General features: G+C 41.4%; 1 protein-coding gene across 3 annotated transcripts in view; it reads right to left on the bottom strand.

Moving 5' to 3' along the window:
• Nucleotides 1–1,806: 1,806 nt before the first annotated feature.
• The window catches only part of SRPX (sushi repeat containing protein X-linked), a 34,026-nt gene continuing 9,681 nt past the window's right edge, over nt 1,807–26,151 (bottom strand). Inside the window, exons 2-10 of one of the 3 annotated variants that reach the window (XM_048494759.1) lie at nt 23,300–23,359; nt 17,760–17,951; nt 16,616–16,792; nt 12,570–12,696; nt 11,129–11,250; nt 8,825–9,004; nt 7,197–7,330; nt 2,794–2,915; nt 1,807–2,292 (exon numbers count right to left, since the gene is read on the bottom strand). In XM_048494759.1, coding sequence (XP_048350716.1) covers nt 2,112–2,292; nt 2,794–2,915; nt 7,197–7,330; nt 8,825–9,004; nt 11,129–11,250; nt 12,570–12,696; nt 16,616–16,792; nt 17,760–17,951; nt 23,300–23,359 — 1,295 coding nt within the window. In that variant the 3' untranslated portion in view covers nt 1,807–2,111. Of the gene's footprint in view, nt 2,293–2,793; nt 2,916–7,196; nt 7,331–8,824; nt 9,005–11,128; nt 11,251–12,569; nt 12,697–16,615; nt 16,793–17,759; nt 17,952–20,233; nt 20,326–23,299; nt 23,360–26,151 lie in introns of those variants that run through there. The other 2 variants (XM_048494758.1, XM_048494760.1) reach the window with 2 other exon arrangements.

Below are 26,151 nucleotides of genomic sequence, written 5' to 3'. Positions count from 1 at the left end.
ACAGGTAGGGCACCCCATGCTCCAGTCCCTGCAGCACAATAGTTGCCTGCTGGCTTGGGCAGAGCACTTCATAATCTTGGAATTCATCAAGGGTTGCTTCAATACAGAGCAGCCTGTTGATCTGACAGAAGATCTATGATTATGGTGTCTGAAACAGGAGATAGTCCAAGTAATAGTCCATTGTTCTGAAACTCCTTCTGAATTTGCCTCGTTGGAAAATTGCTAAGCAGTTTAAAGGCAGATTTGAGTGCTGAGTCAGAGCTTCTTTGCCCCAAAGGTGTCTATTGAAAAGGTGTATGCGTTGACCAACTTCTGTATCCTCAACATTCTTGTCACCTGGCAAAATAACTGAAAGTGGATTTGGGAGATGCATAACCAGGACCTGGCAAAAACAGGCATGTCTGCTGATGCCTGGATATTGAGCACTATTGCCTTGTGGATCTTAAAAGTACAAGCTCACTCCTATGATCTCTGGGTTTTCTGGGGAAAAAAATCCTTCTTGTCTTTGACATTATCACCTGTGAAATCAGAGCATCCTGAGTAATCCATGAGTGGAATCTGGATTTAATCAAGGGCATTCTTCAGAACGGAATAAAGCTAGATTTACAGGACAACATTTTGGGCCAGTCACCTATGGACTTTTAGGCAGACCCTGTTGAGGTCGTGCTAAACCCTTCAGGACTCCAAAAACCGGAGCTTACAAAGTTTGTAAACTTTTCTGTGCAAAAGTACCAGCAACTCCTCTGAGAGCTCGCAGTCTTGCTTAAAGCATGGTCAAAAATCTCTGGCCGTTTCTGCACAGCCAGAGGCAGCAGCTTTCCACTGGCTTAAATGAAGCTGGTGGAGCATGCAGGCAGTCCTGATGCTGCCACTGTCTGCAGGGGCAGGCCCAGGGTGTGTGCAAGGGACTTACCTTGCCTTCCTGTGCAGCTCTAGGCAGATGGAAAGACACGCCCATGCTGCCCTTCAACCCCTGGGGGTCAGAGTGCAGTGTGTCTTTCCAGCCGCCCGGAGCTGCACAGGAAGGCAAGGTAAGTCCCTTGCACACACTAGAGGGGCCAAAAGCAGCGCTCTCACGCCGGTGCGGTTTACACCATGCCGGTGCGAAGATGCTGCTTTTGAAAAACCTTGCTCGGAAAGTGTGATTTGGAAGCAACGTCTTTGCGCTGCTTGGGCGGGTCCAGCTTGGCGCTGTGTGAACAGTGTCCCAGGGACAGTGTTTTTACTGTCCCTTGGGCGCTGTTTTCTGCCCATGCGGAAACAGCCTCTGATGGCAACAAACGAAATGGTCTTCCTCTAGAATGATCTAGGAACCCAAGGATTCCTCTGGAAAAGGGCACTCTTCGTGGCTTTGGTGGGTCAGAGCCCCTTTTGGTTTGGAGTGGCAGCAGGAGCAAAGAAGAAAACTGATAAAGCAACTGATACTGAGCTGCTGCATGAGAACAGCATTCTTTATGTGCTGCTCTCTTCTCCCAGATGACATACCAGCACAGACAAGGAGTGGTCAGCAGGCCCTCTCCCACTCTGAAACACCAGTGGCAGATGGGCCTATTGACAGCGTAACCCACAGCCCACCTTCTACTACACAAGGCCAGGAGGCCCTGAGAAGTACCAGCACCAAAAGGGCACTCCTCTATTCATCAGCCTCAGCTCTGGGAAGGAAAGGGACCCCAAAGGAAAAGGAGGGCCCAATGATGGTCTTCATTTCTCTTTGAAAGTTTGCTTTTTGCTTCTTTCTCTCCTGGTCACGTGGTCACGTTTGCTTCTTTCTCTCCTGGTCACGTTTGCTTAAGAGCAAAACTATCATTTTATGCAAAACAATATTTTATTAATAAAAGATCTATCAAAAGCAAAGAAACCATTTACATAGGAAGATTATTTCTGGAGACCTAAACCAAGACACTTTTACAAGACTTTCCAAAGAGGAGAATGAATGCAAAAGCAATCATATGTTAAGGAGAAAGAAGCTCCACAACATAAGATTAAATACAATACACACATTGTAAGGATCTGTACACCTGTGGCTTCCATAATTCCATGCTTTGAGTGGCACCTGAAAGAAATTTAGCCAACATCAAGTACTGGCAAAAGTGATAAGTCATAATCCAAAATCAGGGACAGGACTGGCCAGCTTCTCCTTGTAATTTCATCTCATCTTTTCTCAAAGGGAAACTATCAACGAGAGTAAAGAGCTCAGCAGGAGTAGCTGGAAAAGGATATCGCTCTTTATCCACACCATGTTTATCAACCACCACCATATTGAAGTTATAGTGGGGGATTTGGAGCAACAGCCTGAGGGAAGAAGAGAAAGACACGTCTATAACAGCTTAAGCAACTAACAACAGTACATGTCTAGTTTTGCTCACCCACTTCCATTAAAAACCTCACATTGGTGTCAAGGAAGGAACAATATTTGCCTTTTCAAAGATGAAATAGAGTCTATAATGCACAATTTTAGCCACAGGGTCTTGTTTTTCTTTGTCAGTCATAAATACAGCAAGATTAGTAAAATGATCTTTAGGGGTTGTTCATATTCAAACTAAGTTGAAAAGACCCACTGGTAAAACAACCATAGGATAATTTATTTCCCCCCACACACAAGGGATAAGACTGGGTCATTACATTGAAAGCTATTCTATTTCTATACACTTCACTATGATTACCTTTCAATCCTCTCATGCTATTAATTTCAACCATCTTGTTCACCTGAACACATTTCTTCTCTAAAAATTCAATCACAACGAAGGGCAAACATGAAAGGACTGAGAATTATCACCAGAGAGTTTTACTTACCTGAGTTGCAAAGCCAGGGCAGGAGGCATTAGTTTTGATCCTATTCTTCCCAACTGGGCTGGGAAAATCCCAACCAACTCAATTATAGTAATATGTCGGAGATCTAAGCCACACTGTGCTGGCTAAAGTGAACAAGGCAAGAAAAGGACAGAGACATCATCAAGATTAGTTATACTAGAAGTTTTTTTATGTAGAGTCCTGTGATTAAGTGTTAAACTTAAGGGGCCCCAAATTTTTTTATGTGGGGAGGTAATTTCTGCTACAGCTTACTGAGCCCCTAGAAATTTTGTTCCTAGAGACAGTGGACCCACAGAAACAGTAGGGATCTGCAGCTGTAAGGGGGGATTGGTTCCCTCTTAAAAAAATTAGTACCCATAAGTCTTCAGAGGATAGTTGGGTACAGGCTGATGTAATTTGTTCTTACTGTGAAAAATTCCACCCAGATACAAAGGATGAGTGATTAGTACGGAAAGGAAAACCCAATGTTGTGGGACCCAATTTTATCCAAATTTTTGCATTTTTAAATTTAAAATATTTAATTACTTAAAGTTTCCCACTTTTAAAAGGCAGAGGCCTAGCACCAACAGGGCGGGAGTGGGGTGCGATGTCCCGGTGGAGCTTCGGTGGAGGCATGGCCAGGCCACAGAGGGGGCACGGCAGGGGCTTTCTGGGGTGGGGGCGGGTGCTGGCACGGCAGGGGCACAAGGTGCATGCACACCCTGGGTGGAGTTTTCCCTAGCTCTGCCTCTGTTAAAAGGTGTCGTAAAATTAGAACGCTGTAATTTTATGTAATTTATATATTTATTGATTTTAAATGTGATTGTTATCACTATATTGTTTATAATGTTTGTTGTCCACCGCCCAGAGCCCTTAGGGGATGGGGCGGTTTACAAATACAATAATAAATAAATAAATAAAAATAAAAATAATAGGGTGATTTGACCTGAATAGCCAAGGCTAGCCTGACCTTGTCAGATTTTAGAAGCTAAGCAGGGGCAGTTCAGGGTTGCAATGTGGAGGCAGCCAATGACTAACTACTTCTGAACATCTCTTGCCTTGAAAACCCTTCAGTGTTGCCATGTTAGCTACAACTTGATGGCAATTAAAATCACAAAGGGGTATATAACAGATTTCATTGCCATTATTTGAGGAAAGTAGCATTGATTCTACCACTAACCTACACCTAAACTGAGAAAAGCTTTTAGCTCATGTTTGAAGCCTTCCTCCAACAGGAAGAACCCTGAACCAACTCCAGTGGTCTTTCTGATGGAGAAACTTAAGTAGGAGACAAGTCACTTGGAAAATGGTTGGATCCAGTATTGCATTAGTGTTTCTTTCCAGCTGCATTATATTCAGGGGGCTGTGCTTATGACTGTACATTGATATATATTAGAATTCAGTATTGTACAATAAAGTAAGCAAAATTACAATTTTGCTTGTTTTTTTTAATAAGCAGGTTTCTAGTCCTTCAAAGATGTGAATATTGACTCTAGGCCTCTCCTTAATAAATTCTGGCCCCACCCATGAGGCCGGGCACACCCTGGATTTGGTCTTTGGGTCGGGGGTTAATCTGGTCGTATCCTCTATTGATAGAGTGCCATGGTCCGACCACTATGCCCTGAAGCTGCGGCTTGACATGCTGCGCCGCCCCTGTCTAGGCGACGGGCTGATTTATGCCCGCCCACAGAGACTTATGGATCCAATTGGTTTCCTGAATGCTCTGCGGGACCCTGAACCCGCCGGCACACTTGATGAGCAAGTGGAGGATTGGAATTCCCGCCTCTCTGATGCCATCGAGACTGTTGCTCCCCGGCGTCCTCTGCGCCCCCGCTCACGGCAGGCTCCATGGTATACAGAGGAGCTGCGCCAGATGAAACGGGTGCTCAGACGTCTAGAGCGAGTGTGGAGGAAAGCTCGTGACGAAGCTGCGCGAACATCCTATAGGACGTTTATGAAAGCCTATGAGATGGCTGCACGAAGGAGGCTAAGAGGGCTTTCTTCTCTTCCTCTCTCGCATCTGCTAGCTCTCGCCCGGCTCAATTGTTTCGGATAATTCGATCTTTGACCTCTTTATCAGAGGGTTCTACAAATCGTGAATTAGCTATTAGCTGTGAGGCATTTATGAGCTTTTTTGCAGACAAAGTCGCTGGCCGCCCGCCAGGACCTTCCTGCCACCTTAACTACAATTAGTGAACTGGAGGCTCCCTTGCCGTCTTCTGGCCCTTGTTTGGCCCAGTTTTCCCTGCTCTCCGAAGCTGCTGTTGACAGGATCTTGGCTGCTGTTAGACCTACTACCTGTCCTCTGGATCCGTGCCCTTCCTGGCTAATTAAAACTTGCCGGGAGGAGTTACGACCCCACCTGTTGAAAATCATCAATGACTCTCTTGAGCAAGGAGTCTTTCCAGATGGGTTGAAGGAGGCAGTGGTCCGCCCACTCTTGAAAAGACCATCGTTAGATCCTGGAGATCTGGCCAATTACCGCCCTGTCTCGAATCTTTCGTTTCTGGGGAAGGTAATTGAGAGAGTGGTGTTGGAGCAGCTTCAGGGTTTCCTGAATGAAACATCAGCTTCACCGACCCCTTCCAGTCCGGCTTCCGTGCTAGGCATGGGACGGAGACGGTTCTCGTTGCTGTCACAGATACTCTCCGTATGCAACTTGACCGAGGCGGATCGGCGCTGCTGGTGTTGTTAGATCTCACCGCAGCGTTTGATGTGGTCGACCACGACCTTTTGGCCCACAGCCTGGCAGCTTCCGGGGTCCGGGGCACTGTCCTTCAATGGATTGTCTCGTTCCTCCGGGGGCGGAGTCAGCAAGTGTGGTGTGGGGACAAAGCTTCCCAGAGGTGCCCGCTTCATTGTGGTGTGCCTCAGGGGGGCATTGTTGTCCCCACTGTTATTTAACATCTATATGCGACCCCTTGCTCAGTTGGTACGGAGCTTTGGGCTGGTCTGCCATCAGTATGCTGATGACACTCAGCTCATTCTGTCGATGGAGGCGGGAGCTGTCACCGCCCTGCAGCTCTACAGCATTGTTTGGAGGCGGTCGCTGGTTGGTTACAACAGAGCAGGTTAAAACTTAATCCATCGAAGACGGAGATCCTCTGGCTTGGCCGGGGGGGAGAGATTGGGGAATTCCAGCCGCCGGTGTGGGAGGGGGGCCATATTGGCACCGACCTCCTCCGTTCGCAGCCTGGGGTCCACCTGGATTCGTCTCTTTCAATGGAGACCCAGGTGGCCCATACAACCCGGCTTGCGTTTCCATCTTCGACAGGCCCGATGGCTGGCTCCCTTCCTCTCCAACGCTGACCTAGCCACTGTGATCCATGCAACGGTCACCTCCAGGCTAGACTATTGTAACTCGCTCTACGCGGGCCTTCCCTTGCGTCTGATTCGGAGCTAAAACTGGTCCAAAATGCAGCTGCACGTCTGCTCACAGGCAGTGCCATCTGGGATCATATCCAGCCTGTGTTGCACCAGCTGCATTGGCTCCCAGTGGAGTTCCGAATCATCTTCAAGGTGTTGGTATTGACCTTTAAGGCCTTACGCGGCCTGGGACCCGCGGACCTTCGGGACCGCATTACCCCATATGTCCCGAGTGCACTTCAAGGCTCAGCAGAGGCCAATTCCTGGAGATCCCTGGCCCCTCAATGATGCGGCTGGCCTCCACTCGGGCCAGGGCCTTTACGGCTCTGGCCCCTGCCTGGTGGAACACTCTACCACCAGCTGTCCGGGCCCTGCGGGACCTTGGAGAGTTCCGTAGGGCCTGCAAGACCGAATTGTTCCACCGGGCCTTCGGAGAGACCAGCCGCTGAGGGTGCCCTGCTTTCATCCTCCCCCTGCTGTATAGGGTCCCTAACATCATCGGGACCCATCACTCTTCTTGGGAGGGTTGCATATGGGTTCGTGGGATACTGTTTTAGAATGAAAATTTTAAACTTTTATATATTTATGTTTATATATGCTTTTATATTGTTCACCGCCCTGAGCCCTTTGGGGATAGGGCGGTATACGAAATCAAATAATAATAATAAAAAAAAATGCACCACTTTTTACCTTCTGAGAAAGGCATAATGCTTTTGTTATAAATACTGCAGGTGGCTGACTGGAAAAAAGTAAATAATCTGAGCCATTTTAAAGTTACAAACTAGGGCTAAATTACTGTTTCTGGGGAGGTGTAAGAAACATTTTTACTAATTTTATAAAAAAGAAGGCAACACCTGCGAGATTATCCACACGAATAGTACTGACTAGTTCAGTTTGCAGAACGTTTATATCATGACTCAGATCTTTGAAGCTATGTTAAGTTTAACACAGAGAGGCAAAATTAGGGATGCTGCTTGTCAGTACCTATGTTGGAGCTGAAACAATTTCTGCTTATCAATATTCAAGGGACTGTGTCTCACCTGCAACATTCCCAGTTGCATCCTATAGAAAAAATTTGCTGCAGTAGGTGTGGATAGAATGAGCAGTCTTCGTTTCTCGTAAAACTGATCCAGGAGGGCCGCTGCAGTCCTCACACCAACATTAATAGTCATAGCTGAAAAAAGTAAGAAAACAATGACCACATTACGATTTACTTCTAAACTTGCAGTAATCTGTAATCATGTCACAATTGCAATCTCTAGCCTACCTAAATGAAGTAAAGGCTACCTGACATTGCATCCACCATAAAGGGAATGTTTGTGACAATGGCCTGCCCTGTGGAGCACACCCCAACATACACTTATTCTTCATTCCACTACCATGCCTGAGAATGTTGTGCAGTAGCATAAACAAATCTACATGATGGGTCACTGTGCACCACAACTAACTTGCTGCATGGAGTAGCTGCCAAGCAAATGTAATTTCAGGCAGCCGCCACAGTGGAGGATATAAATAATTCAAATTTATTCATGAATTGTCAAACTCCATGTCTCCTTAAAGCAGTGTGCACGAACACCACAGCAGGATCTCAAGATAAATATAGGGGTCTGATTTTGGAAATTCCATGTTTTAAGATGTTAAATTGGCATTTTGGATCATCAGTTCCTAAACTGGTTCATCACTTCCGATACTGAGTCAGATCAATGGTCCAACTTGCCAGTATCTCAGGTGAACTTTCTCTAGCGCTTGATAATTTTAACTGGTAATGTTTAAGGCTGAACTGGGATCTTCTGAATGCAAAGGATGTACCATGCAGCTCCTACAATCTTTCAGTCATTATCAATCATTCCATATATAAGAGCTCCATGTAGGTGTGTAGAACCGCTTATTCAGTGACTGGAATGGTAAAAGAGGCTCATGCTGAAATCCTTTCACTCAGTCTGTAACAAATTACTGCTTCTTCCAGATACTGACATTTAATCTGTAAAATGCACACATATGCTTGTGAGTGGAGAATGCAGGTGGTTTATTTGGGAATCAATTCTTATCAACACAGGACGACAGATAATCAAATAAAAACAGAAGAGGTATGCAAAAAGAGCTCACAGGCAAGAGCAAGAAATCCCTACATGGCTCAGATGACCCTCAATACCCAAGCTGCAGCTTTGCATGTGTTGAACATGCAGTTCCTTTTTCTCACACCTCACCTGGGCCTACGATGCTATGTTGTAACTGCTTTTTGAAAGTGAGGAAGTTTTTCTTAAGAACTGGTAACAGGAGTGTGAAACTGGTGCTTGGGAAAAGAAATAGAAAAGCTCATCTACATCTATAGAACTGGCCTTGAGCTTTTTTGGTTCAGGGTCACTGAGTCCTTATGGAGGTGGTAAGAAGCATCTTACCATCATTAATACAATGAAATGCAGGAGTTTCAAGGTTAACAACAGCTCTACTTGAGTTGTGCTTTTTGTCAGTTTCACTGTAAAGTGAAATAATAAAAGATTATAAAAGATTTCCAGCTTATTACTAATTAGCAAAGAAGTTCTTTATTTCATCCTGCATTCAGCAAAAAGCCCTAGCCGACCTGGAAGTCTTCAACAGTATGTACCAAACATAATGATATAAGCAACCTCATCACACAGTTTACACACTGGAACTATTTGTTACGTACGTGTACAGGATGGCTCTGTTCCTGACCAGCCTAAATTGAACTGGCAAACTCTTGCTGGACTTCCCTGCAAGTCGTAGCCACCAATGCAGGAAAATTCACAGGTAGCACCATAATTATCACCATCACCTGAACATTTTATGTAGCCATTCTCTGGAGAATTCAGTTTCCCACAGCGCCTGACTTGAAATACAAAATAACAGGAACCGTCAACGATTAATTCTCTCTTCAAATGCACTGCTAATGAACTGAGAATATAAAAATAGGAAGAACTGATTTATAAAATATATCATTGTAACAAATATATTCATCAGCAAGCAGCTATGTAATTCACATAAATTCACTGACTCCTGCAACGAGAAAATGCACATCCTATTAAGAGCCCTGAGCCTCAGCTGTATTGGCCTTGTGCAGACAAGGGCATTTTCGTACATGCAGAATAAAGCACTTTCAATCCACCTTCAATATACCTGGCAGTTGGATTTTACTGTGCAAAATAGCAAAATCCACTTGCAAACAATTGCAAAAGTGCATTATTCTGCATGTGCGGAAGTGCCCCAAGTGCTGTGATCCTCATTCCAGAACAGGTTGAACTGCTCTGGCACAGCAGCTTTCAGCATGGGTTTTTGCTCACTGACACTACAGTGATGTGAGAGTTCTGCACAGAGTCACCCCACAAGTCAGGACAGGAGCTTACGATTGTTGGCACAGTCCGCAGTTGTGCTTCCCAAAGAAGGAGTTTGCGGAGCAAAGAAAGCCAAAGTGAATTGGTTTATTCCACTTGCTAAGCCATGGGAGTCACTTAAAATATGGCACGTGGAATGATTTGCACTGGCATAACTAAAGCAGACACCTGGAATTTGGTGCAAGTGGATATCTCAGAATCCACTTGTAAATCAATTGGTGATCTGTACATTTACTCGATTCTGAAAACAATGTCATGCTTTAAAAATGCTTCCACAAATATCAAAAGCATGAGTTTTCCATTCTTCATTTTCAGCCAATCTTATCAGCCAACAAAAGCACTAAGGTCAGAAAGCAGAACTGTTTATTAGCACTCCTATTAATCCTCTATCTCAAGAAATTGTGGAAAATCATTTGCTAATTCCAGTGAAAAGTGTGACTTACATATGGTGGTCGATTCCCCACTGGAAATTTAATATAGTTTAAACCAAGTTTAAAAATAAACTGCACCTTTTCATTGGGGTTTCAACCTCCCCACTGCAGATTTATTCTGCGAAGACATGTAGGACTACATCGGGTTCCGGAAATGCAGCACTCCCCACAACAAATTGATGTCTGTTTTTTGTCTCTCCTGATTGGCTGCCGTGCCGTGTTTGGGTGGGTTCCTTCTTTCCCGCAAAAAACGTGATCACGTCATGACCCCGTTCTAATAATCCACTGTGGAGACATTATGCGGAGGCAACCATACAAATGCTAATGGCTTCTAATTTTCAGTTACTTCCGCTCTCTCTCTTCTCTTTTTTAATGCCTTGATTGGCACATCTTCTAATTAAATCAGTGATACTTTTTGTCCAAGGATTTTTTGTATTTCTTCCCTCTTCAATTCAGCTGCTCCACCCAAAAAAAGAGGAGGAGGGGTGTCTCTGTGTGTGTAGGGGGGGGAGGATAATGTACAAGCAGGATGCCGAGGTGTTTCCTTGTCTCCTTGAGTACATCTTATAAAACTGTCTGAATCTCTATAATTTATCTCTGGAGGGTTTTCCCTCTCCCCACCCCCTGCTCCGCCCCCCAACTCCCTTCTGGTTCTCTCCCAAACGTCCCTTTCTCCTCCTCGCTTCCAGGATGACTTGCGCTGGGAAGGGATGGATGAAAAGCAACAGGATGAAAAGTCTCCATCTCCCAACCTTTTTGAGCCTGCTACTGGGAACTTAAAATTTTGAGAAAGGTTAGGGGGCACCATCACAAAATGGTGGGACCAATTATAAGATCCTGGGAGATTTGAAGCCGATTATCTTCTTTCATAAGCACATTCTAGAAACACAAAGGTCAGACACAAACAGCCAGGCCCTTTTGAAGCATTTCCATATAGCCTTCTGGCAGCTAATCAGGCCTGGCTCTGGTCAGTGCCTCACTGGGAAATCTCCTTGGAACTCTTTTTACATAGCTTAGGATTCAAATGGAAGAAAAGTGTAAAATACATGTAGCACCTAATCATGTTTGGAAAAATGTTTCTGTTCTTCTGAGTGGAAGCATGGAAGCAGCAGCTCCACCAGGTAACATGAAAATGGATCTTGAATGTACAATACAAGTTGATTTTTTCTAAGGACTAAATGTTGTTCTTACCTCTGACTTTAACCAAAAATTTGCAAGTTCCTTTGTTCTCAGCTCGGTCAAAAACAGTGTACTGAATTTTGTGATCTCCTTCTGAAAAATATGAACCTGGAGGTAGTCCTTTCAAAATAACACTAGAAATGAAAAACAATATTACAGACTCATTTACTACCTATGCTTTGTTCAGACAACAACGGTTTCAATTTTCTGCAATTCTTAACCCTATTGCATTGCTTATTAGATTCTATTGATTGCATTGATTTACATTGTGTAATCTGCTTTATCTCTTCAATCTATATGTCAAACATGTCATACGGAAAGTTAGATTTAGATGAAAATGGAATAAAAACTGAGGGGAGGAACATTTTGAGGTATATTGATGATACTACATTACTGGCAGAATATAGTGAAGATTTAAAATGGCTATGAAAATGAAAGCAGAAAATTCCAAAGCAGGACTAAAGCTGCATATTAAGAAGACAAAAATAACACCACTGGAGGAATAACTGACCTTTATGGTTGACAATGAGGAAACTGAAATTGTTGAAGACTTTCTATTCTTTGGTTCCATCATCAACCCAAAAGGAGACTGTGACCAAGAAATCAGAAGGAGACTGAGACTAGAAAGGACAGCCATGAAGGAGCTAGAAAGGATTCTTGTGTAAAGATGGCAACCAAGGTTAAATTAGTTCATGCCACAGAGTTCCTTATTACTATGTATGAATGTGAATGTTGGACAATGAAAAAAGTTGACAGGAAGAAAGTAGATTCCTTTGAAATGTGGTGTTGGAAGAGTATTACAGATATGAGCCTGCCAAAAAAGACAAATAAGTGGGTTCTAGATCAAATGAAGTCTGAATGATCGCTAGAAGCTAAAGTGACTAAACTGATGCTATCGTACTTTGGTCACATTATAAGAAGACAAGAGCCACTGGAAAAGGCAATGATGCTAAGAAAAATCAAAAGTTGCAGGAAAAGAGGAAGACCCAACATGAGATGGACTGACTTTATAAAGGAGGCCACGAAACTCAGTTTGCAAGACCCAAACAAGGCTGTTAACGATAGGACATTTTGGAGGAAACTAATTCACTGGGTTACCATCATGAGTTGGCAACTTAACATACATAAATCTACTTTAAGTCTCAGTGAGATGGGCAGACCATAAATAACGTAAATAAATAACAAGTCACCCACTGGCAGCAATATATAACCACATGGCATATAGATGATAAGCAAAAACAATTAGTGGACCCAGTGGAAATTAATCCATGAACTCCCAATAACTGGAGCTCCTGCTAAGCACAACACATGGGTTGCTTGTGCTGTAAAACCTGTTCTACCTTTGTTGAGGACAACTGAAACTTTTGCAACATGCATAACTTCATGCATATACACTACAGGGGTTGAACTGATATCCCTTAGATGATGGCATGAGTAATTACTGTTCACTTACTCTGTCAAAATACCATCAGCAGTGTCTCGTCCCTCTGGGGTGTCCCAGAAAATTCGGGCTGTCAATTTATTAGGCTCTGCTATTTTCTCTTTTACACTTGGACACTGGATTCTGGGAGGCTCCACATCTATAGACAAATGCAAGAACAATACTGTTTGGATTCCTCTGACAGTATACCAGAAGTACCACAATACTCTGTTAAAAGGCAAGAATCTTTGAAGTTGTTGATATTGTAACGTTTTAAAAATCCCCAATTTGAAGGTAACAAAAAGGGTGACAACATTTGGAAACAACAAATGTTTCCACACTGTTTGAGTTCCATCCTCCTTCTTTCTTCAATTTTTACCAGCAATGCTTTTGAAAATTCTCCCAATCAGTTGTGGTTATTCACTAGTTATTATGTTAACCAGTTGGTTGTAGTTACTTTATTTAAAGTGGCTTACTCCCTGATAAATGTGTATAAGAATGCAGCCTGAGAGCTGTTGAGAATGCAAAAGTTCCCTATAGCTAGGAGGCTGCTGACTTCTTCTATTAATGAAGAGCAGATTGCTGCTATATGACCCACAGGCACATTTCCCAACATCAGTGCACATCTCTGGAAGTGCAAAATCTTAACACAGTCTTCTCAAACATGCATTAGCAAAAGCTGACCGTTATATTTTCAGCCCAGTACATACGAAAAATATAATATCCAATTCAATTCAACAAGCCTTTATTGGCATACAGAACAAACAATATAAATGCAATTAAAATTACTAGATAAAACTTCACACTGGATCATAAGTTCAGTTCGCAAACCTCAGCCAGAAACTTTGCCACTGCGAGACAACAGTCAAGGTCAATACAGTTTAAGAGCATATTTACTTTATCAAGCTCTGTAAGGGTTTTCATAGAGTCAATGATTTGTAATAATAAGCTGGATCTTGGATTCTGGTAAAGTGGGCAGTGGAGGAGAATGTGCGCAATGGAATCCAACTGCCCTGGACTGCAGGGGCAAAGCCTCTTATCGTTTGGTAGACCCTTGAGTCTTCCTCTATGGAGCAGGGATGGCATAATGTTAAATCTAGCCAGCATGTAGGCTCTCCTATATATAGGGTTGGTACGTGCTGGAATATAGTAGGCTATGGCTTCCCTTGAACACAAAATGGAATTGCCAGTGTTCATTGGCGAGCAAGATTTGTTGGCCAAGCTCTGCAGTTGTTGGAATATTAATCCGTTGCTAGTAGCAGCATTTCCTTTTGATGAGGGGCAAATTTGTCTCAGTAAGGGTTAGCATGTCTCAGAGCTCACTATTCATAGCTCCAATTCCCCAATCTTTGTTTATAACTGTTGTGCACCATTTAAGAGTGATGGAGTTCTCTACAAGGTGAGTTGCGTCAGTGAGTTGTCGGAGCTTTGGATAATGAATATGCAGCCAAAATTTTATGATGTTTAACCACAGTATAGTGACCTCTATAGAGTATTATGGCCAGATTCTAGGCATAGAACTGCATATGGGGACGAATGATTTGGCACGCCAAACAATTTATGCAGAAATTTAAGAGTGGAATGATCTAATGGTGCACTAAGTTGCTGGGTGTTAACCAAATGGGAGCTTCCATGTTATGCAGTTGTGCTCTTGCCCTTGCTTTGAAAAAAACTTGCAGAGCTGGGGGAATATATTGGTTGCCCCCCCCCTAGAATCGATAGAACCTCCTAGTGGCATTTGCGTGCTTTGACTGGGCTCCTCGAGCCAATATATACTTTTGATGAGTAGAGCCACTCTACAAGTTATTGCCTTTAAAACCAGAGTCCTAGATGATTTGAAATTTTTAACTTGCTCAATGTAGTGGCCTCTTTATCTTCCAGACTTGTTTTTACACTGCTTTTTCCAAAAAAAAACCAGGATCTTACCGGCTTTGTCATAATTCCACCTGCAGATCATTTGTCTCACAAAAGTCAATGAGATCCATGCAGGAGTCTTGTTAGACCCAATACCTGAGAAAGGAGATAATAGGGCTGCATCAGTCCGCCAAATAACAAAGAGAGGGACATGCTTTGGCCACTGATCTTAGGGCTGTGCCCATCCACTTTCGAACCAGGGAGCTATGGGGAGATCAGTGTAAGAAGATGTTAAATAATAAGGGGGGCTAGTACCACACAGCCTTGTTTGACTCCCTTTTACCTGGACCGGGTTCTACCAAAAAAAAAATCCCTGTGGTCTTTTACCTGGCATGTGTTTTAAGTTAATTGCAGTTGTTTTATCAGAAAAAAAGAAGTCTTGAATCGTATATTAAAAAAGAGGGCAGAAAAAAGTTTTCCCCAGAGTTTTTCTCTGTTCACAGAGTCGAATGCCCCCTTAAGATCCAAAAAGGCCACACTTAATTTAGTAGAGCTGTTTTTGGAGTATTTGTTGGCTAAATGGGCCAGAACATGAACCTGGTCTAATGTTGATTTCCCCTTGGAGAAGCCCACTTGTTCGGGACCAATAATATTGTTTTGCTTGACCCATGCTCTAGTCTGATTTGGAGAAGTTTGGCATAAATCTTCCCAATGATAGAAAGCAGACTAATGGGTCGATAATTTGCTGGTTCAGAAAAATATAATATATGAAGCAGCTTTGTGAACTTTAGGACTACAAGCATTTTCAACACAGGTTGAGAAACGACATGCAACATTACAGCTTTTGCTTGTGCAAAATAGAGGGAAGAGTCACAAGAACAAGCACCCACTATGTAAGACGGCTGTGTACACAAGTGCAGATTCCCAGTATTTGAACTAGTACTGAAACATGTGAAGATCATAATTTAAAACCTTTCAGGAGCGTTCATGTTTCAGATATAGGATTATTGGGAAGAAGATAACAATATCAAGCAGCAAAGAAGCATGGTTTCTGTATACTACTGTGAATTCTGCCACATTCAACAACCTTGTGTTACTATAGGAACTGCCTCTCCAGGCATCCATGGATCCGTGAACTCTTCTTGCTGAACCAGACTGCTTTAAGCACGCTTAGTTGCTTAGAGACAACTGCTAGATACACACATATACACACCCTCCTCATTAATCTACAATAACATAGTGAGAAGTTAGAATAGTAAAAAGATGACAAACTAAAATCTTTTGCAGAGGGATTTCTAAGCATTAGTACCAGAGGCCACACATTTAATTTTAACTACACACACATAAACAATTTTAAAAGGCAAGACATTAAGAGCCAGTTTCAGACATCTTAATGAAAATCATAAAGGCACAAATTGAAAGAACAAATGGCCTATGAATGCAAAATTCTTGCTAATAGTTTAAGTCTCATACAAATATAGTTTAGGTCTCGTACTAATATAATATATATGCTTTCAATATGAATATTCTTATGTAGTCAAGGGTGAGAGCATGGGGTTGTATGTGTAGAAAACTTTATGACAGTTTAACAGTAGTAGATTGTGTTTTCACAAAACTGTCAAACCAACCACTAAGGTATTTAAAACAAATTAAATTAAAACATATTTCAACAGTCCAACCAACCCCATTGTTTCCCCATGCTCTCAGCATTCACAAAGTGGCAGCAATACCTGGGCTCCTGTCACAGTCCCAATGAGAAAGCCTGCAAAGTCCTGAATGACTGTCAAGTGGCATCGAAAGAATATATTTTCCAGGTATGGAGGAGAGTAAACACATGGTTCTGCTTTCTCCATTCAGATCTTACTCAGTACTACATCAATTGCCCTACTTGATAACTACCACAATCTCAGTTTGGCTCAGTGGGGAAATTTCTCATGTTAGGTGGCACAGCTTGTCAATTCCATCCTGACAGGCCTGTGGATGTTTCAGCTGCAGCAATGCACACGCTTTTTGTATTGTGCAGTTGCCAGTATCTGTGTACCTTCAGCAAACATGATTCAGATCCCCCACCCCTTACCCTCCAAATGTAACGATGCATTGGTGCCTCAAAGGTGCAATGGAGAATTGTTTGGATTTTATATCTGAAAACTACTTTATTTTGGGGCTCACCCAAAACTAAGAACACAGGCCTAAATAACTTAAAGCAGTAATCTCACAATACTTACCAACACAGGAAGCTGGTTTTCCACTCCACAATTTGTTATCCATACATTGTACAATTCGGTCTCCTTTTAGCTGATATCCTGGTGAACAATAATACTCACATCGGGAGTTATAATATGCACCATCTGAACACTTAAATCCTCCATTAGATGGCATTGAAAGTGTTAGGCAGCGTTTTTCTAGCAGATGAGAAATGTAAGATTAAGAAACATATTTGCATACATTCCAGCATATGAAGATTTTTTTTTAAGGATTAGCTCTGTTTTGGACACTTCTATATCGCCAACATCACTCAATTTAAGGACAATTCACAAAAGGCAGCATTGCAAATGCATAGCCATATATTGATTAGGTAACAGAGAGATAAGAGTGTTAATGAAGCAACAGCTCATACAAATCCAACACATTATTGTGCTTCTGTCATGTTTAATAAATATATGGCATGAATCAGTTTTTGTTCCAGCCAAGTTGTTTAGAAAACTGTGCTCAGTTTGACCAATGCAGTACAGTTCCCAAAAGAAAAGAATCCAGCCAAGTTGATTAAGCAAAGCTTTCTACAATGTATATTTTCTCACTGTAGCTGAAACTAACTTAAGTAACTACTACATTTGCAATGCTTTTGCTATCAGATAATGACCACAGCAAACTGAGGGCTAAGTTCTCCTAAAAGATTGATCCCATTTTCCTTTGTCCTAACTTATAAGTAACTGACTTGCTTGAGTCACCCTGAACAGGCAAGATGCAGGGACCCATTCAAGATACATTATGTTTACTCCTGCCTAAGCTTGGAACAAAATGTGATCTGGATTAGTCTGGAAGATTGAAGTGGTAAAGCATGGAGGAACATGCCTTACGCACAGGTGTCAAACTCGTGGCATGATGCTGGCAGGGGATGGTGGGAACTGTAGTCCATAACATCTGGAGGGCCACGAGTTTGACACCTGTGCACAGCAAGTCCTTGTCTGTCCTTGTGGAAGTTGCACTATAAAATGTATTTTAGTGTATGCAACTTACAGATGGTTGAGGTAAAGAAACTGCGTAACAATTGTCAAAATTACTTCATACTAGATGGAAATACAGCTTTAAAATTACTGGACAAAAAATAGGACTGAAAGTAGGTTGTCAGAACAAGCATAAGCTACTTACGTTTGCACAAAACTTTACCAGACCAACGTTTATTTGATTGGCAAACAAGCTGCTGGGGCCCATGCAGTTCATAGCCTTTCTGACAACGAATATTGCATTTTGTCCCCAAAACATTTTTGTAATACCCTCCATAAGAGCTTCTGCAGCTAGCATAGCCATATTTTACTTTGACAGGAGAGCACCAAGGCGTATCTGGTGAAAGGAAAAGACACAGGTGTTCATAAGTAGAAAACAACTTAAAAAGACATACCAGTGGTTGCTTACAACTGCACAGCTGGACTAAAGTCTATTGAGAAGAGAATTACACACAGAGAAGCCAGCTGCAGGCCGATTGTGAGATTCTCCAGGCTGCAGCACAAAGGGACATTCTTTCTCTGTGTTACATATGCATCATATTTTCTGTTTCAAAAACTTCATGTAAATCTTTATCCATTAAAATCAGTGGAACTACTGATGCTAATTACAATGGAATTAAGCCTGTCTTCTTAGCTGCTTCATTGTGGATTAGATCTGCCACCTTGTGGAAAAACAGGATGATTTACTTTAAAAAAAAACACCAAACGAAATGGTAACAATTGAACTTGCTTCAAACATGGATAAAATATTATTTGTGGCCTAATATTTTGTTCTCTCTACTTCTAGTGCACAGAATATACTTCTTGTGAAGAAGGAATCATCCATGGTTATATTAAGCTTAATTCTGCAGTGTTCCATACTGTTCCTGTTGCTCTGCCAATCATCATCAACATCAATTTTACAGGGAATTGTAGCAGGAAGGGAAGGCAATAAAGATCCATGCCTCTACCAGAGCTCTGCTCATGATTTGATGGATCAAATCCTATGATCTTAGGATGCCGATTTCTATGCCCTGTGTCAAGTGACAGTATTAGCAATTATTCCAAATAATGCCTAATTCACTGGCAGCATGATACACTCAGAGGATGTGTAGGAGGCTCTAGGAAAACTCAAGAAAAAAATGATCCATTCATATACTGAAAGCTTTTAGATCACTATTCAAAGTACTTTGGGTCAGTCCAGGTGTTTTGGCATAATCACTCCATCCTTCTTGACACATTCTAACCACTAGTGGGATTCAAATAATTTAACAACTGGTTGTTTGCAAGCAGAATTTTAACATCCGGTTTTGCCGAAGTGGTGCGAACCTGCTGAATCCCACCACTGATTCTAACCTAACAAATGGGATCCCAGTGACATCATGTTCCAATGAATGAGTTCATGTTACATGTATTACATGATTTGTGTACTGGTTGGCTTTCCAATTGGAGATGAATAGTGAGGGGAAAAAACACTGGCTTATCCTACACTTTTTTTCCTACCCCTGCTTGCTTTGCCTGTTGTGGAAATGATCCCCGCCCCCCATGAAGCCTACTCTTATTATGCTAGGTACTTCAAAGCACTCTCAAAAAGACTGGTATTGCACGAGAGGAATTACCTTGTACACACAGAATGTGGAGGACCACAATAGAGAATTTCCTCTTAAATGGACAAGGAAGAATGAGCAGAAACCAGGTATACTCTGCCTTTTACCTTTTTCAACAGGGTCCCCAGTGTGATATCTGTGGGTACTGTAGCACCAGTCAAGTGTTTTTAGGAAGTGGGTCAGGCCAGGTAGGGCTTTTGTCCAGCAAGGCTTCTGATGGACCATCGGAGATTTGATTGGTTATGCAGAATTTTTAAACTGCTGCTTTCTCAGCAGCTGCCAAATTAGCACAGGGATCTACTTTGTGTTACTGAGCTCAGTCTGGGGCAATAATTTTGTGACTGTTTCCATCTATGCAAGAGCCCTTTTGTTGCTGAACCCACCACACCATATCAAAATTCCAAATGTGCTTGCAGGCTCAAAAAAGTTGGGTACCCTTGCATTATGCTATTAATAAAGTGTTTAATAAAATTTTCTCCATTGTTTTTTTTCTGTTGTTTGATCCTGTTAAGGTCCATTACAGGGCATGCTATACTATGAATTCATCTTTTTGAATTTGTAGTTAAGCAGGAAAAAGCAGGATGTAAAGGATTAAATTTTTGCTTGAATGAAAGCACTGTCAATGTTCTAGTACATACAGAAAAAATATGGATAAACCCATTTGATTCATCAAAATGAATACAGTTCAGCAAAATGAATCCTGGAATTCTGATATTTTTGAAAAACTAGCTTTGTTCTAGAATTACAGACATATCTACTAATTCTCATTGCTTGACATCTATTACAAGAATGTAACAGAACTCTAGAATGTAACATAACTCTTTGCATGTTCAAAGTAGATTTATTTTCAGATTCATATATGTGTGGCATGTATATACATTATGCTCAACTGCTATTAGTTAAGGCATTCAACACAATGGACTTATAGTACTTAAAGTGTTCCCATATAAAACAGCTGAATAATACAAAATCTATATAGCTCAAGAAAGAGTCTCTTCAAATTGACACCCCAGGTAGCCATCTTCCAACTTACCCTGTTTCCCTATCTTTTCGAACAGGCAGTCACTCTGCAGATCCATACGCCTAAAGACATCATTAAATATTTTGGATCCATACAAGTGTAGTATTGAAGTGGAATAGGCAATTTCTTGAAATAATAAGCCGTCTGGTACCTTTATTCTTCTTTTTCTTGCCATTGTATGCTCACACAATGTCTGGGTGCAACAGTGCAGGAGAGTGAGGTCCAGACCATATAAAATGTGGATGAACATTACTGATGTGGTATGTTGTCTTATGCTGTGCCTGAACTATTCAATGACAATATGTTTTTTTAACTACTACAGTCTGGTGTAACAGCTGGTTCTGACAGCCACCACCCACCCTATGTAATATCATAATAGGCTATTTAATTATCGACATAATAGGCTATTTAATTATCGACATACCATAGGCTCTTATATTTGAAGCATCGATTCAGCCAGAGGCATTTCACACTCCCATTAGGCAAAGTGGAGCAGCTGCTTGAAGGCATTGCCAAGGGTGAAAGGTGAGCCAACAAAATTGCAGGTTCATTTGCGGGGGATTTTGTATTTTCAGTGTTTTTTCTGTTTTTGGCCTGCAGGGGGCGCAGATTTTAGGCAAAATTTCAGGGATTTTTGGGGAGACTCTCCTGATGATATGCCCCAGGTTTGGTGAGGTTTGGTTTAGGGAGTCCAAAGTTATGGACTCCCAAAGGGAGTGCCCCATCCCCCATTTTTTCCAATGGGAGCTAATAGGAGATGGGGGCGACACCTTTGAGGGTCCATAACTTTGAACCCCCTGAACCAAACTTCACCAAACCTGGGTGGTATCGTCAGTAGGATCTCACCAAGATACTCTGAAATTTTGGTGCTGCTATCTTAATAATTGCACCTTTGACAACAGGCACCCCCTCCAAATTTCCCCAGATTCTCTTTTTAAATCCACTCCCTTCCTGCCAATGCTTGTTTTCTTTTCTTTCTTTTTCTTAATGCCTAATAAAGGTTTTATTATTATTATTATTATTATTATTATTATTATTATTATTATTATTATTATTATTATTATTATTATTAAACCCACCCCCTTCGGCATGGATTTAAAGGGAGAATCTGAAGTCCCCAGTTTTAACATTGACAGGGATGCTGTTTCAGGGTGGGGGAGAATCCACCCCAAAATAGCATCACTTTCAATGTTGTTTAAGCTAGGGACCCCAGATTCTCCCTTTAAGGTGGATTTAAAAGGGAGAATCTGGGCTCCCTAGTTTAAACACCATTGAAAATGATGCTGTTTGGGGGTGGATTCCAGCATCACTTGTTTAAACTAGGGACCCCAGATTCTCCTTTTAAATCCACCTTAAAGGGAGAATCTGGGTTCCCCAGTTTAAATAACATTGAAAGTGATGCTGTTTCCCCCAATTGGGGGGACTGGATACAACACCATAAAATGTTTTCATAGCAGTAATAAAACATTTTGAAAACATTTTGAAAATATTTTCAAAAATTATTTCTGCTGTGTGGCATGGCCCGTTGCTGTGTTCAGATTTGTGAGTTGGGGGATGTTCTATAATGTGATGGTGACTTTGAAATGACCTGGTGGAAAAAATCATTGTTTGGTCACGGTGGGGGAGGGTGGCTGCCCATGGGGGGGGGGGGCATCAAACTTTGGTTTTGCCCAGGGCCCCAGGTTGCCTACATACACCTCTGCTGTCAACCATCCTGAACTGGGAGTACAGAGCTGGAGAAAAAACTTCCACAAAAATGAATTACAGCACCATCCTTAGAAAGTCTACTAAGAGTTCTACTCAGGTCTACTTAACAGTGTTTACTTCTAGGAAGTGTTCTTATGATTTTGCTATAAATGAAGAATGAAAGACTAGCATAAATTGAATTTTTGGTTGAAGCAAATGAATATGCATCTCTTAAATTTATCAATGCTAAAAAGTTTCGCTGGCAGATGCCTATGGAGGTAGATTTGTTTACAAAGGCTTCAATGCTGATTTCTCTTTTTTCAAACACTGCCCTCTTATTAAAGCCCATGAAACTCCATGTGCAGTTAACCATGATTAGTATGGCTGGTAATTAGCACACTTCACTCTTCATTTCAGAAGAAAAGGCAAAACTGAAATGAAGACCATATCATTATGGAAAAGATTATGAAAACAGATCAAGATCATACCTCACCATCAACAGGTGCAGATCACAGCCAAATTCAATGTTGATGGCTTGATTTTTGATGCATGTAGAATCTTTTCTTATTGCTACAAACTAAAAGTTTGTTGAAAACTGAAGGTAGAGTATAGAACTTGGTCATGTAACGCAATTATGAATACTGCTTGATATGCCTTCTATTATTTAACAGAAAAAAGTCAGAAAATTCAAAATGTACACATGAAGCCATAGCTTTATGTCCACAATTGTACTCAGCACACTTTCTTCATAATCCATAGCTTAATGCAGAATTCCTAACTCTCTTCACATAGCATGTTTGTTAGCCAGTAGTTTATAATGTTGCTGTCAGTACCATATGTTCAGTTTCTGAAACCCATTTCCATTTGCCTCTTGAAATGTCTGCACAATTGGTTCTTCATGGGGTGGACTACAGTTGGAATTCAATTTATTTTCAAATTTTGCCAAATTTGCACACATCTACCCATCTGTCCATTTTACACGTGGCTATGCAAAAATCAGAACAAGTGAGTATGCAGGGGACAGGGGGAATTGAGAAAGCATATATGAGACTGTTCCAACGGGAAAGTATGAACAAGCTCTGGAAATAGGAAGAAATCCTGAAATATTGCCTCTGTGGAATGAGGAGTGGGGCATATGTGAATAGGCACAAAAATCATATTTTGTGAGATACTGTTTTCAGGTTTGTTTATTTAAAAACAACAATATAACAGCAGAGTGTTAACTCTAGACAATGTTTTAGGTGGAGACTGCATAAACTAGTTGCGGCAGAAGAAATCTTGCAAAAAAATGGCCTGTACAGACATACCCTAAGGCTTCATGCTCCAAGCAGGAAAAGCAAAAACCTCTCCTGGAAACAGGTGATCCTCATTACATATAAGCAAAGCATTCACCTTTATATCTATTGTGTGCATACACATCTTCATCATCTTCTAGAAGTGAGTATCCTGATCCTACAAAAAATAAGAAACAAATGCAGAAAGAAAAGAAACATAATGCATTTGCAAAGCATAAGGGAAGCTCTTGCAAAAGTGAGCAGAGTCAGAATTAGGAGGCAAAAACGTCCTACAGCAAATTAAATGTAAGCTTTGCAGTAAAATGAGTTTATAGTGAAACTGCAGATGATGAAACTGTTGGTTTAATTTTTTTTTAACCCAAACTGAAGTTTAACTGTAGCCCAATTTACAAGCCAAAAAAAGCTAGGATTCATCCTCTTGGGGACTTCCATTATAAATGACACCCATTATAAATGGAAGTCTTACGCAGATTTCACTATAAGAGGGCTTGTGACGCGGGTGGCTGCACCAACCATCACAGCAACCAGCTGCAAAAGCAGAATTCAAATATAGCTACCATTCTAGATCCAGGCGTAGGTGTGACTGAGTAAAATCACAGCTGGCTAATTAGTATAGCCTATGCAACTACAATGATAATTACATCTTATACCATAATGGTATTCTATTCAATTGAATTAGCCCCTTTGTAAATTATTGAAGATAAAGCATATACGAAAATAACTTACCTGGATGAGTCAGAAACACATGCCATGATACCAGAAGTACTGCATGTCATCTTAGCATATCTTAAAACAAACATACCAACAGATACTTGTTTTGATCCTGCAGGTAATATTTGAGGGCTAGACCCCATGTGTGAATAAGAGGGATGCACAGAGATTTTTTTAACACCCCACATCCACCATTTAGGACTATATTGGTGATCTCTGCAATATACAGTTGCAGAAGATTGTTAGTCAGGTTTTAAGTAGACTCTCAGTATGGTAGCTAGCTTCAACAGGCCTCCAAACTGGTAGGTATGTAGAGACTTCTCAGCAGACAGATCACTGTATAACAGGTTCTCTGAGATGATGCTTGAAATCCACCGAACTAAACAGAGCAGCCTAGCATAGAGCTTTACTGCAGAGTTGAAATATAATTTTTTAAAAAAACTTTGCTCATGGGGAGCATGCCAAGAACATTGACTGCCTCTCCTGATTCAAATGGCATGGAGAGATACAACTGAATGTCATCAGTATACTTTACACCAGTATACTTTACACCAGTATACTTAACACCAAATTTCTTGATAACCTCCTTCAGTGGATTCATATAGATGCTAAATAGCATGGGAGACAAAACTGAACCCTGAGGGACCTCATAAGAGGTTATCCACGATGATGAGCAAGCTTCTCCCATGACTAATCTCTGGTGCTGGCTTTGGAGATACATGTGGAACCATCACAAATCGGTACCCCTATCTCCCAAGCTCCATAACCTTCCCAGGAGAAATCCATGGACAATAATATCAAAAGCTGACGAGAGATCCAGGAAGTCCAACAGGGTTGCATTGCCCCATCTTTCTTCCACAAAAAATCACTCAGGATGACCAAGGCTGTTTCAGTTCCATGTCTGGGCCTGAATCTAGATTAAACTGGGTCTAGATAATCAGCTTCTTCCAAGCATGCCTACAGTTGAACAGTCACAGCCCTCACTATCTTGGCTAAAAAAGGTATGTTAGCCACAGGGTGATAATTTAGATCCAGATTGGGCTATTGTAATGATAGGCTCCACTTTGTTTTTTTCCTTTTGACAAAACATGCCATGTAGATCATTTACCCCACAAATCTAGATCCTGATACTTACAGTCCCCAAGCCACTTATTCTACATTTCTCTATACTCCATGCAGTTGTATGTTACTTAGAGCAAGCATAAAGGAAGTTCCACAGGAATAGAATCCCTGAGGGTTACAAAGAAGTTAGTTTGTTATGTCAGGATGTCTTCCGTTTTTCAAATCACAGGTTTTAACTTGCTTTCACTAGATTGTCTACAAAAGTAAAATACCTTTCAACCTGACATAAACTGCACTTGAAATGCAGAGCAGAAAACCATGTATTTAATTACCTCAAAATAGATTTTTGTGGGAAGAATGAGTGATTGATCCATCCCCCAAACGGAAATTATGTTCAAACACAGGAAACAATCATGTTTATGAAGTTTCATAGGCACTGTGAATTACAGTTACACCGTGTCAATAGTAACATAATACCTGCTTTAATAGGACCATCCAAAATATCACAAAGCACCGAGCAAGCTTTTGAGCTCTCCATAACATTCCAGTGCAAAAAAAAAGAGCGAGATGTCCTAAGGCATGACAGACCTCCAAGCTTGCTGTCAGAAGAGTCTTGAAAGGAAGAATAGTATGTGTAGCAGACCTAACTGGTATATATGCTGCTGGGTGCAAACACATTTTGAGATCTGATACCGTACTTTATTACTTGCTTCATTATCCTGGTAATCTTTGATGTATTTTGAATCTTTTCACAGACAGATCTGGCCCTGAAGTCAAGTATGCACATAATCTCTGAAAAATGGCATCATGAACTCTGATCATCTCAGCATTAAGAAACATGGCACTGTCATTAGGAACAGCAGTTCGGTTTTTCATTCTCCTCTCTTCACATGACGTACAAGCTCCTTTTGTGTCTTGATATCATTGCTTCAAGCATTTCCCCCATAAAACAGAGATGTGCGACAAAGTCAGAAAAATGCAACTCTACAATGCACTCACTAACTTTCTTACAATGTGTGGCTCCACTCTTCCTCCCATGGTTTTACAATAGACTCACTTTCCTGAAGTAAATATTTTGCATTATGAAGACATAATGTGGAATATGTACCTAATACATTTTTTAAAATTATACTGTTAATCAACTTAGTCAGACATTGATGATACTATGTTTCATGA

This window comes from Sphaerodactylus townsendi, linkage group LG04 (assembly GCF_021028975.2).
Source record: "Sphaerodactylus townsendi isolate TG3544 linkage group LG04, MPM_Stown_v2.3, whole genome shotgun sequence".
Taxonomy (NCBI): domain Eukaryota; kingdom Metazoa; phylum Chordata; class Lepidosauria; order Squamata; family Sphaerodactylidae; genus Sphaerodactylus; species Sphaerodactylus townsendi.
Note: the sequence above shows the minus strand (reverse complement) of the source record. Positions and strands in the feature narration are given on the sequence as shown.